General features: G+C 37.7%; 1 protein-coding gene across 27 annotated transcripts in view; it reads right to left on the reverse strand.

The window, feature by feature from the left end:
* The window catches only part of ANKS1B (ankyrin repeat and sterile alpha motif domain containing 1B), a 1,267,908-nt gene that overhangs the window by 357,029 nt on the left and 895,248 nt on the right, over positions 1-15,631 (reverse strand). For all 27 annotated transcript variants that reach the window (XM_017511074.2, XM_037734055.1, XM_017511056.2 and 24 more), the window contains one exon: positions 1,768-1,866. In XM_017511074.2, coding sequence (XP_017366563.1) covers positions 1,768-1,866 — 99 coding nt within the window. The remainder of the gene's footprint in view (positions 1-1,767; positions 1,867-15,631) is intronic.

The raw sequence follows: 15,631 nt of genomic DNA on the forward strand, positions 1-15,631 counted from the left end.
ACTGTCAGTTGGGAAATTTCATCAGATAATTTCCTTAGAAATAGTGATTAGTATTTACTTTTCTCACTCTGGAAAGGAGAAAGTATAGCCTCTCTAGAAAGAAAAAGAGGATAAAAGAGTACAAAAACTAGGCCAAGGTCAAATATAGATGCATCTATTACAGTTCATCTGTTACCTGTCTCCAATGTTGCCCCACAGTCTTTTTCCAAACAGTTGACCCAACTTCAACTTTCCCTCCTTCTAATCCCAATTGTACACTGCCTCCAGAACTAACTGGCCTAAAGTAGTCCAGTCATGTCCATTCTCCAGTGCCCACAGAATAAATTTCAAATTCGTCAGCCTGACACACACTGACCCAGCCTACTTTTTTTTGTTTTATCTCTGACTACACACTCCTCAATTGTTTTAATCACCTTGAATTTTCTTCTTTTTAAAATTATTTTTGAATTGTATGAATATGTTATGAAATACATATACCATAAAACTTACCATCATCACTAATAATATTATTATTATTTTAGGTGTATAGTTCAGTGGCATTAATTACATTTGCATTGTCGTGCAAATCCCATTGGAATTTAAATCTCTATTTCCCTAATACTTCCAGCAAATTGTTGCCTGAACCATATTTGTTTTTATATGGTTCCTGGGGCCTCCTGAAATGCCTTTTTCCATCCAAATACTAACCAGGCTTGACCCTGCTTAGCTTCCGAGATCAGACTAGATCAGGCACATTCAGGTTACCATGGCCATTGATCTGAAATATCTTTTTGTTTACTTATCAATTAAAATCCCACATATCTGAAAGATTCACGCTCAAATTTTTCTTGTTTCTTTAGGCTCCTTTGACACCTTGTCTGGAAACAGAAGGTCAACTCTACTGCTAGGTAATACATTGCTTATAGTAAAAATGATGCCTGGCTGGTAAATTACATCTGGACTAGGAGGGCCTATACATGAACTATAAACACATGATAGGGATGTGATACTTTGGACTTCCCTGAGTAATGACTCTTGTAATTAGTCAGGTCCCTTGTAGGGACCATGGAGGCTAAGTCTTTGGAGTTGTTACAGGGGATTTTGCCTCTTATGGGGCAGGAGGCTTTTAAGCTAGGGCCATTCCTCTACCCACCCAATGAATCTAGTCTTCTTAAACCTGAGCTGCTACCTGGGGGGCCAGAGCTAATACTTTTACTGATATTAGGAATCTCATTGAAGAGAAAATCTGAAGCTTTCCTAATGGCCAGCAATATTTTCTGTATTACATTTTTTCTAGGTAAATCTCAAGCTAAGTGCTCATGCCTATAATCCCAGAAGTTTGGGAGGCTGAAGTGGGAGATCATCTGAAGTCAGGAGTTCAAGACCAACCTTGCCAACATGGCAAAATCCCATCTCTACTAAAAACACAAAAAATTTAGCCAGGTATGGTGGCATGTGCCCGTAATCCCAGCTACTCAGGAGGCGGAAGCAGGAGAATCACCTGAACCCGGGAGGCAGAAGTTGCAAAGAGCCTAGATCACACCATTGCACTCCAGCCTGGGTGACAAAGAGAGACTCTGTCTCAAACAAAAAGAAAAAAAATCTCAAACCAAGTGTGGCCCATAGTAGTCTCGTAGTCTGAATGTGCAGTTGGACCTAAGAAGACCTGCTCTTGAGGTTGCATCGATTTGTAGAAAGGTTGTACTAAATACAAATACTCCTTGCATGCCTGAACTCAAAATCACTGGGAACCTGACACAGGACTAGGGCAATAAAAGCATTGCTTACCTTTGGAAGGAGCTGGATTGCCTGTAGAATTCTTTGTCGGTGCCCAGAATTAAGGATTCCAATTTCCAACAAATCCTGATCTTCCATAACATTGCTTCCCTGAAAAAAAAAAAACAGAAAAGTTAATCAAGCATTTATACTGTGGATAAATAACAATGGTTTATTTAATACAGAGAAAACCAATAAGTGACCTGATTTTTATGAATAAAGACATAGATTCATTCTTCCATGAGGGTGAGGGCAGAGTTGGTCACCTTGTTACTGATGTGAAGGTTAGGGAAAAGTTCCTCTTCCCTCACAAATATCTCTCGAGGCTTACATCCACATTGGCTTATCTGCATTTGAGAGTTATTCCTGTGACTTAAAATTTTGTAAAAATGTGACTGCTTCTAGGAAGAGCTGCCATTTAGGATTATCACTGACCTACACATTGATGTGAATGAATCATTTTTTCCCCTTGACAACAGATTTTGTGAGGAAGGCTGATAGAAAAATTGACATATATTAGGCAGATTAAAAGTGAGAATTAGTACTTAATTTTAAAATACTGAATCACAATAGCAAGCACATAGAATCAACTTAAATGCCCAGCAATGACAGACTGGATAGAGAAAATGCAGCATATACACACCATGAAATGCTATGTAGCCATAGAAAAGAATGAGATCATGTCCTTTGCAGGGACATGGATGGAGCTGAAGGCCATTATCCTTAGCAAACTAATATAGGAACAGAAAACCAAACACCACATGTTCTCACTTATAAATGGGAGCTAAATGATGAGAACACATGGACATAGAGGTGTACAATATACCCTGGGGCCTGTTGGAGGATGGAGGATGGGAGGAGGGAGAGGATCAGGAAAAATAACTAATGGGTATGAGGCTTCATACCTGGGCAACGAAATAATCTGCACAACAAAGGCCCATGTCACAAGTTTACCTATGTAACAAACCTGCTCATGTATCCCTGAACATAAAATAAAAGTTAAAAAAATTATTGAATGCTAGACACCAGATCACGGTATGAAGATAGAATGATGAATAAGACACAGGGCCCTTCCCACAACTGCCTTTATTCCTTCCAGTCCAGTGATGGAAAGGAACTCTTCTAAGGCAATTAGAATGCTGAGACTATGCTATGATGGTGACACTTGCTGGGAGTCCAGAGGGAATCCAGGATGTTTTTTCAGAAGAAAGGATATCTAATCAAATACAGGAAAAATGGGTGATTGGGGCTTAGAACCTACAAGAGGAAGGATGATGGGAAAATTATGTGCAATGACCTGTGAGTAAGAAGGAACGTGATGTACTTGGAAGCATCACGTTCTGGGATAACATGGCGAGAGGAGCAAACAGTAAGGCTGGACGAGTAAGCAGAGGCCAGACTATACAGATATTGCATGCCATGCTGAGGGCTTCAGACTTCATCCTGACCATAATGGGAAGCCGAGGACAGGTTTTAAGCAAAAGAAACTGACAGAAGAGCAGAAGATCAAACACCGCATGTTCTCACTCATAGGCGGGTGTTGAACAATGAGAACACATGGACACAGGGAGGGGAGCACTACACACCGGGGTCAGTTGGGGGGAAATAGGGGAGGGACGATGAGGGGTGTGGAGCTGGGGAGAGATAGCAAGGGGAGAAATGCCAGATGTAGGTGATGGGGAGGAAGGCAGCAAATCACACTGCCACATGTGTACCTATGCAACAATTTTGCATGTTCTTCACATGTACCCCAAAACCTAAAATCCAATAAAATAAATAAATGGGGGAAAAAAGAGTTACATGCTGAGATTCCAAATTTAGAAAGATTATTTTGATTTCTGTGGCTTGGCCTCAGTTTCCCTACCTATAAAATGATAAAGTTGAGCCTACAATGTTCAAGGACCAGTTCAGTCCTAAAATTCTCAGATTTAAATGGTTATTTTAAACCTCTGATTAATATTTGAATGCAGAAGTTTACAGATTGCTCATTTTATCACTTGATTTTAAACTTTCAGGGTTTGTAAGATAGAGTTTCTTTTTAAATCAAGGCATCTATAGACGTTCAAGTATTCAGATCACCTTTTTCACAAATCAAACTGTCCTACTTATGTGTAACACAAAAATTAAAGAATAGAAATGACAGAATATCTATTTATTTAGAGTGATGAGTACCATTAGACACTCAAAGCAAAGGAGACTGAGTTGGAAAGGGTGATTCTGGGGCATGGAGACCACTGCGGTTGTTCTCTAGCGACCATGTGGGTATAGACTAAGGTAGTGGGTACAGGAGCAAAAAGAAGCAGGTGGATTTGAAAACTATCAGGAGTTTGACTTGGAGATTGAACATGCGGAATGAGGGAGAAATGTGGAATACACACTGATTCAAGGCTGGGGCAGTGAATGGAAGTTGATGCCTTTTCCTGCCATAATAAAGGAGGAGAGACAGCCCTAGTGGGGTACAAAGTGAGACTAATGTCTTTCCCTGGACAGGGACAGAATAGATGGATGTAAACAATAATATCAGACTGCATTATAAATGGATAACTGGCTGTTCTTAGAAGGATTAAAGGCATTGGAATGGCACCCCAGCTAGGGATTTAAAATGGGCATTCACTGGACAAAAGCTTTCCACCTATTCATAGAGTCATTCCTATGCATAAGCAACGCCAGCCATCTCAGAGGAAGCGGAATGATCCAGGTATTCAGCAGCATGATAATGAAAAGCCTAATGAAAAACAAATAAAGCCAGTCTTGGCAACATGCCATAGGAAATATTGCTCTCAAGAAATTACTCAGTGCACACAACAGAGCATGGCTGAGAATACAAATGACTTCATTTTGAGAAAGCATTATTATTTCCAGAAACGGACTAGTATGGCATGAATGAGATATGTGACACCATTCTGACTTTTACTCTTTGAGGAGTTACCTGGCCCTTAAGAAAAAAATCTTTGGCCATCTTTGTGTTAGAACATTACCAGGTTTTCCAGGTCCTAACTTACCAACCTACAACTTCAGCCCATGTAGAATAGAGGACCTGGTTTCTTTGCATAAACAGAAAGCATATGAATATCCCATAGTGTGCATAGTTACTATCTCTACGTAATCCTGACAACTGAATTTCAGTGTTTGAATACTGAAAATATTTGGAAAATTAAATCCTTAAAGACCACTGTTCTTCCTCTACACCTCCAACATACTATTTTCTGTATCTTCATAAGAGAGGAGTCCTTTTGAAGAATTGTAAGGAAGTTAGATATTTTTAAAGAAGGTGTTAAGTACATAAGAACATCTTCTTTTTGAGTCAAATTTCCTAGCATATAGGTTAATTACCAAACACTTTTAAAAAATGAACCAAAATTATGGGAAGCATAAGAAAAATAGTGAAAATGTGTCAAAGGGGAAATGGTACTAATTGGGAAATGGAAAGGAAAGGATTTACTGTCCCCAGTGAGGCATGCTGTTAGAAATTTTCTATTTTATCTTTTTCTATAATACATAGGGATGCCAAAAATATTCTAGTACATCATTCAGCCAGCCTTTTGTCCAAACAATAGGGGACTTGGAGTCTGCTGAACTGGGTTTGGATCATGGCGGGGCAAACTTGGCTAAGTCATATATTCTTTGTAGGCTTCCTGGTCCTCATCCATCAAATGAAGCAGTTTAATGAATATGCATTCAGTTTCAAAATGCTATGATTTCAGTCATGTTTGACTTTTGTTGCTATCATTATATATAAACATAGATTGTATATTTTGAAATTACATTTCAGTATTTCAGAATCTGTAATCTAAAATTAGCTTTAAGAAGTGATTAAAGAGAAATTCAGGAATGTATTTTTTTGACAAATCAATCTTGGTATGATGGACTTATAAAATTTCTTATTAAAAGAAATTACAGAATAACTTATTTTTGCAGTAGTATGGATTCTTATTGCTTTTTAGGGAAAAACCAAATGTTTCAAACCTTATAACTAACCATTTCTTTGGCATCTGGGTGACAGTTGTGCCATCAAGGATAATAAACATTCCCATTCTTCCTAGGGAGCTGAAATTAATTCTCACTTTGTGGCTTGCCTTTACGAAATGTTAGTAAACCTCAGCTTAAAATTTTTCTTTTTCTTTTTCTTTTTTCTTTTTGAGACGGAATTTTACTCTTGTTGCCCAGGCTGGAGTGCAATTGCATGATCTCGGCTCACTGCATCCTCTGTCCCCTGGGTTCAAGCGATTCTCATGCCTCAGCCTCCTGAGTAGCTGTGATTACAGAAGCCCATCATCATGCCCGACCAATTTTTGTATTTTTAGTAGAGATGAGGTTTCATCATATTGGCCAGGCTGGTCTCAAACTCCTGACCTTAGGTGATCCACCTGCCTCAGCCTCCCAAAGTGCTGGGATTACAGGTGTGAGCCACTGCTCGTTTTTCTTAATAAAAACTGAACACAACTCTAGCTTTCTTCCTCCTCCATCATTTTTTTTTCACATAACTGATAGGTCAACGGTTGGGGGGCAGAGCTTCATCATGTCCATCTTTTGTTTAGTCGTCTACTACACTGCACTCTCAGTTTCCTCTCCTGCCCAATACGTGCCTGTCCCACTTTTTCGTCTCCAATTTTACTCCTCAACTCACCAGAATAAGATGTTCTCCTTCATCAACTCCACAGAACTTCTCTGTCAAATGTTAAGAATGTCCTCTCAATTGCTAAATCTAATTGATTCTTTTAAATCTTGATTTCAAGAATTTACTTGTCATATGTAGGTGGTGGCCACCATATTGGACAACACAGATATAGAACATCTCCATCACTGCAGAAAGTTCCATTAGACGGTGCTACTCTACAGTTACAGACACTGAAACTTCAAAAATGGGGCAGTAACAGGGAATCAAATCAGGGGCTCGAAAGTACTCATGAGTTATTCTCAGGATGTAATTATTCATGTGCCTCTTAATCAAAGTCCATGAACATTAAGTTGAGGATCTTTAGCAAATGCTCTTCCAATTTTTCAGTCACAACAACAAATTAGAAGGTTGTTCTAATTTCAGCACCATTTCTTTATTGTGGGGCTATAAATCTATGCTATGAAAATGACAAGTCCAATCACTAAATTATTTGACTTTCTTAGCATCCACCAGTCACACTGCATATAGTGTTTAAATAACAATAATCAATAAATAAAGTTGTGTAGTTAATGACTTTCTAGAATGATCAAAGGCCCAAATACAGTATTTTTAGAATAGCTGTTCTTTGCCTGTCAAGAAATGTCTAATGCAGGGTGTCTTTATTGCTCTCTTAAATCATGGAATGAAAAATGTCACCTAATGTTTTATGCACTAAGAGCTGAAAGTGGAAGTTTCTTTGACCATGGGGAGAATGTCTTAGGTACTGAACTTCTTCAGCTGTGATAAAAAGTTAGGATGTCCAAATAGAATGAAAAGCAGTGTTTGTATTTAACTGTTCATTAGAAGTAAAACAGCTGTTTACTGAAAACATTTCAAAAATATCTGTACTGATGGCGCTGTCTCTCCAAACTCTGCAGTGAAAATTTCTCCTAGTTTTATAAACTTAATGCTATATCTTATTCATTTAGAAAGCTTTCTTTTATATTACATATTATAGAAAATGTTAGGGAAACATATTAAAGACTACAGGGGACTGGCTTATTCTTAATAAAGGCTTGAGTTGGACAATGTCATTTATTCTCTTCCTTCATCCAGTCCAAGACTAAAAAAATCAGGAAGACACTGTTGATTGGGGAACCTTGCTTTTGCTCTATAATTAGCTAAATTAGATTCTTCTTTAAAATTTATGTGACCTTAAATATTTGCAGTAAAATCACTGTATAATAGAATGACAGCAGGATCTTAGAAACTTACAGAAAAACATATACTTTAATTTGTTTTTAATAGTTAGCTTTTTTACAACATAAACAGGATGGTAGCATGAAATTATACACAACTTTCTTGGAATAACCATGTTACCCCTCTGCTCCTATAAAAGCCTTGAGTCAATTTGATATCAAATTATAAGTAAACCCAATGCATGTCTTCTCTGCCTGATTATGATAATAGTTATTGTGATAAATACCAGATTTATTATTATTATCAGTGTTGGAACAAAGCTTTATTTAGTTTATCATGCAGAAACATGGGTGACTATAACTGATCAGATAATGGATGATGTGCTTCTTCCAACTTTAACTTTCTCTCTCACACTAATGAAATGGCAGTGGAAGAAAATTTTATAGTACACCAAAAAATCCCCTTACCTTAATCCTCCATTTAAAAGCATTCGGTCTACTGCAATAAAATTTCTTGCACACAGCTTAACTAAATTTTCATGTTTTTAGCTTAAGAAGAAAGCTTTCTAGATTCCTCAGACTGTGGATTATTGATTCAAATAAATATTACATCACTGAGCAATAAGGCTGCATCTTATATGTGCAAGCTGTATATCTTAATAAATTATATCTTAAGGTTAAGATTTAATTTAGCCTTATACATTTAACAGCTATCATGATTATAATGAATTTCCTGTCACCAATTTTTTCCTCTTTATTTTTGAAACCCAATTCCCCTTTGAAACATCTGTTGCCAACCTACAGAGAAAGAGAAGAAATTTAAGTAGCCAAGTATTTATTTGTTAAGGTATGGAGCAGGATTTGGTGATATCATAAATTAAAACTGTGATTCACTTGAGATGTGTTAATGTAGGTTTTAGAATTATGTGTATTTATAAAAGACTGTAATATAATTTATATAGTAATTCGTACTGCCTTTGTTCAAAATTTTATAGCTATGAGAGAAGCATCCTATTCCTCCTTTGTAAGGATGCTAACCCAGAGCTCCTTCAAGTAAGAAGAAAAGTTGATGTGAACACTTTTTTGTATGCTGTTATTTCTCTCTAGAAACATATATCTGTATAAATATAAAGCTGATGAATACCTACTGCCTTCCTCCAACTTTCACACTAATAGCAGTTGGTGTCCATTACTGCAAAGTAAATAGCACACTTACTGTGTCAGGCACTGTTCTAAACACCTTCCATATATTACTTTATTGAATTCTCACAATAACTTTCTATGAGGTAGGTAGCTTGTTCCCATAGCTGGCAGGAGACTTTCTCAAAACTTACCCTATACTACCTCTAGTGGGAATCATGTAGGAGGTAAAAGGTTGAGTTAAAAAACATGGTTAGATCTACACCATTTATATTTTTACTTAAGAGTCATCTGAAATTCACATTTGAAAGCAAATGTTTCAATGCATTTTATGTTTGATTTCATGGCACTGAAGCAACAATGAACCCCCTCCATGGAAAAGAACTTGGAGAGCTGTCTAGTCTATTCTTCCCTCCTCTGCTCCAGTCCTTTCTGCTCACTGAATCCTGGAATCAGGCTTAGCAGGGACCTTGGGGGTTTCTAGTTTCTAGTCTAAATGTTCCCTAACTACCCACAAAGCTTTAACTTTTCTTTTGAAGCGTGTCTCGCTGGGTGGACACCAACCCTAGAGAGGTAGGGAGGATATTAAATGCTTTAAGTGGTCTTTCCCAGCAGCTGAGTCTGAGCAGGGGGTGCAGCTGTGGTTGGGGTGGCACCTCTGTCCTACTCTTTTAGCTCCCACTGTGGTGCAGACCCAGTGCTGCAGGACAGCTATTAGAAGAAGAACATGCCAGAAGTGGAGATGAAAGGAAAACAGTTAGCAGCTGTCCTGTGCCCTTTTGTAATCACAAGGGCACAGGAAAAAAAAAAAAAAAAACCTTCTTGGGTAGGCTGTACATAATCTTGGCAGGTATCTGACTGCTGTTCTTCTGTCTAATATGCTGAACATTTCCCAGTGCCTCACAAGAGAAAAGTGAGACGTGATTAGGTGAGTTTGGACACCTTGCTTTGAACAGTCTGGGAATATGGTGCCCTTGTATGTACATCAAATTCTTACAAATGCCCTCTCACCGTAGATGTTGATGCAGAGCTCCAAAAGGAAGGGCTCTTCTGTGGGAGAGGCAGAAAGAATTTGCTCCTGGGTATTTCCAACACAGCCACATATAATGAGGCCGAAAGAAGTACCTAAAAAGATTACCAGCCGTTAAGCATTCACTATAGAGCAGGTGCTTTGCCCACCTAATTTACAATCCTTACAGCACTCTTGTAACATAGATGGTTTTATTTTCATCTTATAGAGGAGGAAACTGAGTCTCAGAGATGTGACACTATTGAGTCAAGTTCACAAGATAAGTATAGGATGGATCTGGGATCTGTGTTTTATTTGGTCAGACTCTGATGCTTACGCTTCCTTCACTACAGAAAAAGAACCAAATGTTTAATAGGGGACATTTTCTGGATGGTGATTCTGGTCCACAGATATGTAACATTGCCAAGAATTACTCCCACAACCCTATTTTCACACACACAGGCTTACATCTATATTGACAGGCCATAGGGAGTGACTGCCAGAGTTTCTCCAACACATTGAATTCCACATAAATTATTTATCTTCTGAAAGGTCAAGCGGTTAGTTTTCCTTCTAAACGACCTTCATGTATTCCAGAACCAAACATGTTAATCAAAGTGACCCAGGCTGTTTCCTGCTAAAGCACCAACTAACTTGCCATGTTTCCTGCTGGGAGGCAGGAAATATCAACATGGCATTAGGTTGTTGTGAGAGAGTCAGCTCTTCTGCTGTGCCTTATCGAATGACTTGAGTGGTCAACCGGGAAAATGAAGTTCTCAGGGCCAACATCATGTTTGGGTGCCTTTCCTTCAGGTCTGTATCAAAGTCAGATTTAAGAGGGAGGATGTCTAGAAAGGAGTGAAAGCAGCGGATATCTGGGGACAAGCTAAGGACATTTATGTCCCACACTGCACATATTCTGAATCCAAAGAGAAGAGAATGAGTTGCAGTCCCCTGAGAAGGCTATCCAGGCTAAGGAGGCTGTGATGGTGAAGGTGGATAATTCAGCCCTCTGGGAAGTGTAAAGCTGTCAAAAAAGAGACTCATTAATTCACCAAAGATATGGTTGTCTTCAAAGAAAAGACATCCCCAGATTTAAGGATGATTGGGTCTCCTGACACTGAGAACTATGTTCAGAAATAGCCAAACAAAAGGAAAGGAGCAAAGAGGAAGAGAAAGGGAGGGAGGAAAGGAGAGGAAGTGTTTATTTTTAAGGGTGAAGGGAGTAGAATTTCCAGATAAAATACAGAAATTCAAATTTAAGTGGCATCATGTATTTTTATTCACTTAATGTGGCAGCCTTATAGAGGAGATCACTGAAATCTGGAAATGAGCTGTCAGAGTCCAGCCCAGAGCTACCACTGAGGCAGGCATTGTCATTCATTCATTTATTCAACATTTGTTTGTTCAATGAATATTTTTGAGCATTTATTATGTGCCAGGCACTGGACTGTTGTGAGATACACTGAGATAAGGACAAGGTCCCTCTACTCTTAGAATTTATAGTCCAGTAGGGAAAAAGGGAAACAACTGAATAAAAAATATATAAATAATTATTTAGCAAAGTGTTACTATATACTAGGTATTTACTATATTAGCAGGGACTACTAAGTATTATATTAGCAGGGACTATTTGTTTTGTTTGTTGTTCATGATAAATTCTGATGTTAATATACATAATTATTATCATTATTTACAGATAATACTAAGAATTAAAGGCACAGAAAAGCTGATAATTTTTCCAAGGTCATGTGATACAGGTAGTAAAACTGACATAAAGGAAATCAATGGAGTTTTAAAGTAAATGAAACAAAACAAAAAACAAGGGAGATCTGGGTTAGAAAGACTGGTGAGGAAAGCCTCTCTGAGAAAGTGACATGTAATTAAGACCTGAGAGGATTAGAAGGAGCAGCTCGACTGTGAGAACGGCTGTTACAAGGACATTCCAGGCAGAAATAACAGCAGGTGCAAAGGCACTGAGGTGAGAAAAAACATGAGGCATGTTCTAGGAACAAACAGAAGCCTACTAAAAACAAAATTTAGTGACTGAGAGGGAAGAAGACCTGTGAGAGAAATGCAGGAAATAAGATAATACAGAGACTTGCAGAATCTGATAAGGACTTTGACTGTATTCCAAGTGCAGTGGGAAACACTGAAGGAAATATACTAATTTGCATTTTCAAATATACTCTGGATTCAGTGTGAAGAATGGATGGAGAAATTGAGAGGTATGAAAGTTGAGTTTAACAACCAAAATTGAAATAACAGTTTAGAAACATAAATAATCTAAAGGAAATGTGATGAAATATGACCGTTTGGGGGACTATGGAAATGGGTCGCACTGGGGGGTCAAGTCTCCAAGCCAAATGCATCTTTTATTTGAATCAAAGAGAAAAGCCATATGGCAAAGATGAAAATCAGAATAATCTTTGATAAAGGTTCTATGTGGATACAACTATAAATAAAGATTTAGCAGTGCCTATGAAAATGAAAATGTTCAGACTCCATGGACCCAGCAATTCTGTTTCTAGGTCGTGGCAGACACTGCTGGGAGGCTGAGTCCTTTTCCCCTCACTACCTCCCACTACAGAGTCTAGATAAGCTAAAGTTCTCAGCTTCCCTTTAAGTGATAGTTGAATATGTGACAGAAATTGTCATTGGGGAACTTCTTTAAAAGCTTTTGCTTTCCTAATTAAAAAGGAAAAAAATCACCTGCTACCCTTCTGTGCCTATGAGAATGGACTCTCCTCAGGACGAGTGGCTAAACTGTTCAGACAAGGTGACAGCAATGGGCTTGCAGTCCTTGGACCTCCAATGATGGATATCTCCATTGGATATCTGGAGGCAAGCAAGCATAAGCCATGGAAGGGTTAGTTCTGCATAAGAAATGTTATTTAAAGCTCTCTCTGCATCTTTTGCATCTAAGTTGCTCTGACTAGTGTTTATCTGCTAGTGAAAATAATGATGGGGATGTGTACCATGGCATGTAATTAATAGAGGTTATAATGAAGGCAACAGATATTTACTGTTTATTTTAGGCAGACAGGGGTACAGTAACATAAAGAACAGCAGAGAAGAGATACTAGGAAGAACAAAAGTTATCAGATCCAAGTTGAGGGGTGTGTGTGTGTCAATTATAGCATTGCCTCTTCTCATTTTGACTTAACATTGTGAATTTCTCATAAAAAGATTGCTTGAAAGAATTTCTTTCCTCTGGATTTTGGTTTCTATTAAAAACTAAAACAGATGCAAAATTATCAAAGTGTTCATGGGACTAACAGATTTTAAATTTGGGAGTGTCTTTCAGCTTATAATTGAAGACGACAGGTAGCCAGAGATAGTATAAAATTATGGTTCTAAAGGAAGCACAGTTTTATATAAACCTGGTATTCTACAGGAAAAAAAACATTACTCTTGAAATCCAAACACATGATAATCTTAACAGGGCAGAAACAGTAAGAACATTTGGGGGTATGGTAGGTTGGCCTTAGTGTATAGCTCTTCCATGAACTCTTGAGATGTCAGTGCTTTTGTTAGGTCCTTTGCAATGTGGAGTGCCTTTGGTGGGCAGTGAATGGTGATTACTGAAAGAGTTGACTGATAGAATATTCCTGACTTTTCTCCATGTTTTAATTATCGTTTTGGTCTTGAAAACGTTTTTCTTGAGATGTCTTCAGAATAAAAATATTTTTTCCACCTTGAAAACTCTGTTTTGACTTTTTCAAGTTTAAAATTTGGTGATGGGAAAATTTGCTAGCATCACAACAATGGGATTAAGTGTGAGGAGATGATCATTTTGGGCAGACAGGCAGCAGGCTAACCCAACGAAGGGTTAAACTAAAAGCTGAGCAAAAACTCTGCTAGGAAGGGGCCTTTGAACAGTTCTGGGACTGGCTAGGGCCACCATTTGTCCTTAGGTTACATATGAGGGAAAATCTGAATAAGGCCTACAAATATCCTTGTCCTTTGTATATCATCTATACCATGAAGGATATTCTCATTTATTAACTGAATAATATTACTCAACCTGAAAGAAATACAGGGAAAAGAAAAGGAGGGACATCCATTCTCATAATGAATGTAATTAAATGTCCTGTTGCCAAGGTTTTCAAGTTAAAGGTTCTGAGTTTTGTTTCCAGAATATTCAACTGGTACTAAAAGCATCATGAAGTCCCTCATATTTACTAGAATTTGTGCATTATTAAAAGCCAGCACATTCTATCTAGGTTAAAGAGGTGATAAACAGTTACAGAATTTCATGTTTCTTTCTACTTAGTATTATATATCTTGTTTCCTCTGCTGGACAGCAAACTTCTTGGGAGAAAGGATCATGCCTGAAGCATTTTTACAACTCCCCTAACATCTGTCTGCTAAGTGTTGAATAAAATAAAAGTTTGAAATAATGAATCTTAAGTAAACACATGAAGTGTCGATTTATTTAAAAAATTTAAGTCAAAAGATCACTAAGTAAGTTTATAGGAAAAGCACTGAAAAGTTTGAGCTGGAAATTCTAATATGCAAGATGCCTGATGTGTTTTCCCTCTCAATTGAAGGAAAGATAAAGATGGAATTGCTGGTACACCATAACACCAAAATGTTCTTAATTTTTTTTCAGTTTTGCAAATTCTCATGATTTGATTTTCATCCAGGACTGTCAGTTGAGACATCTGATAATCTAAAAGCATTCAGAGAATTAGGATCCCATATGGCTTGAAAATATTTCCTATCCGGCAGGAAAAAGAGAACATACTGTGAAAATAATACTTGTATATCCTTCAATTTATGTGTACAAGGAGTACAAATAAATTTAAATCATTACTCACCATATAATGATTATAATGATCATAAGGACTGATTGTAACAACAAAAATAAAAAGAATATACAGTTCTTCATAATCATGCGACATTATAAAAAAGCAGAAGTATACTTCAAATCAATGATAGTAATAGAGTTTTGTTTTGTCTAACAGAAGCAACAGTCATTAGAAATGAGCATGGGATTAGGAGTCCTGGCTTATCGGTAATTAATTCTACAAACCTAAAAAAGTAATTTAACTTCCTTAGGCCTTAATTTTCTCAACTGAGCCATGAGAGGGCTGGACCAGATGTTCCCTTCTAACACAACATCTGTTCTGGAGGTTCTAACAAGGAGTATATCTACTTATACACTCATATTGCCTGAAGAATAATTAATTCTTCTCGCTTTGGGGGAAATGTTATTTTCTTCGGATGAGTGTTCAGTATTGAGAAGTGCACTTACATAATGGTGAGAGAGCAGGGAGAGCTGGGCTTAGTCAGCTAATTTCACCAACAAAGTTATTACTGTTACTTTAATTATAACAAAAACAGCTATTCATTGAGAGTTAACTGTGGGCCAGACACTGTGCTTTAATCCTCTGAACAATTCTATAAAATAGATATCACTATTATCATCCCCATTTTACAGATGAGAAAATGGAAGCACAGAGATTCCTAGGAACCTGGCTGAAATCACACAGTAAGCGGCAGAGCTGCTGTGGAAATGAAGGCGGATGTTGGAATCAGATTCCCTTGGCCCCACTCGCCTCCCACAGCTTCGACAAGTGTCTTCTGCATGGAATCGCCACAGGGATCTGATGGATGGAGTCTCTTTCTACCAGTCCAGTCATTTCCATGAACCTTCTTTCCTACAATTTCTACCCAGGGATTGAGGACTATTAATAAAAAGAAAAGGAATTGGGTGTTCCTGGGTTCACCTTATAGCTCTGCACTTTAATAGCAGTGTGACTCAGGACCAGCAACCTTTTTTCTTTGTCTGTACAATGGGGATAATTCTAATGCTTATTTTCTAAGGATGTGGTGACATAATGTTTATGAAGTTGCTTTATAAACTCTAAAGTAAAATTGCTAAAAATAAAGCATGCCTGCTAGGAACTACTTTTTTTTTTTTTT

Source organism: Cebus imitator, unplaced genomic scaffold, assembly GCF_001604975.1.
Source record: "Cebus imitator isolate Cc_AM_T3 unplaced genomic scaffold, Cebus_imitator-1.0 Scaffold18, whole genome shotgun sequence".
Lineage (NCBI taxonomy): Eukaryota > Metazoa > Chordata > Mammalia > Primates > Cebidae > Cebus > Cebus imitator.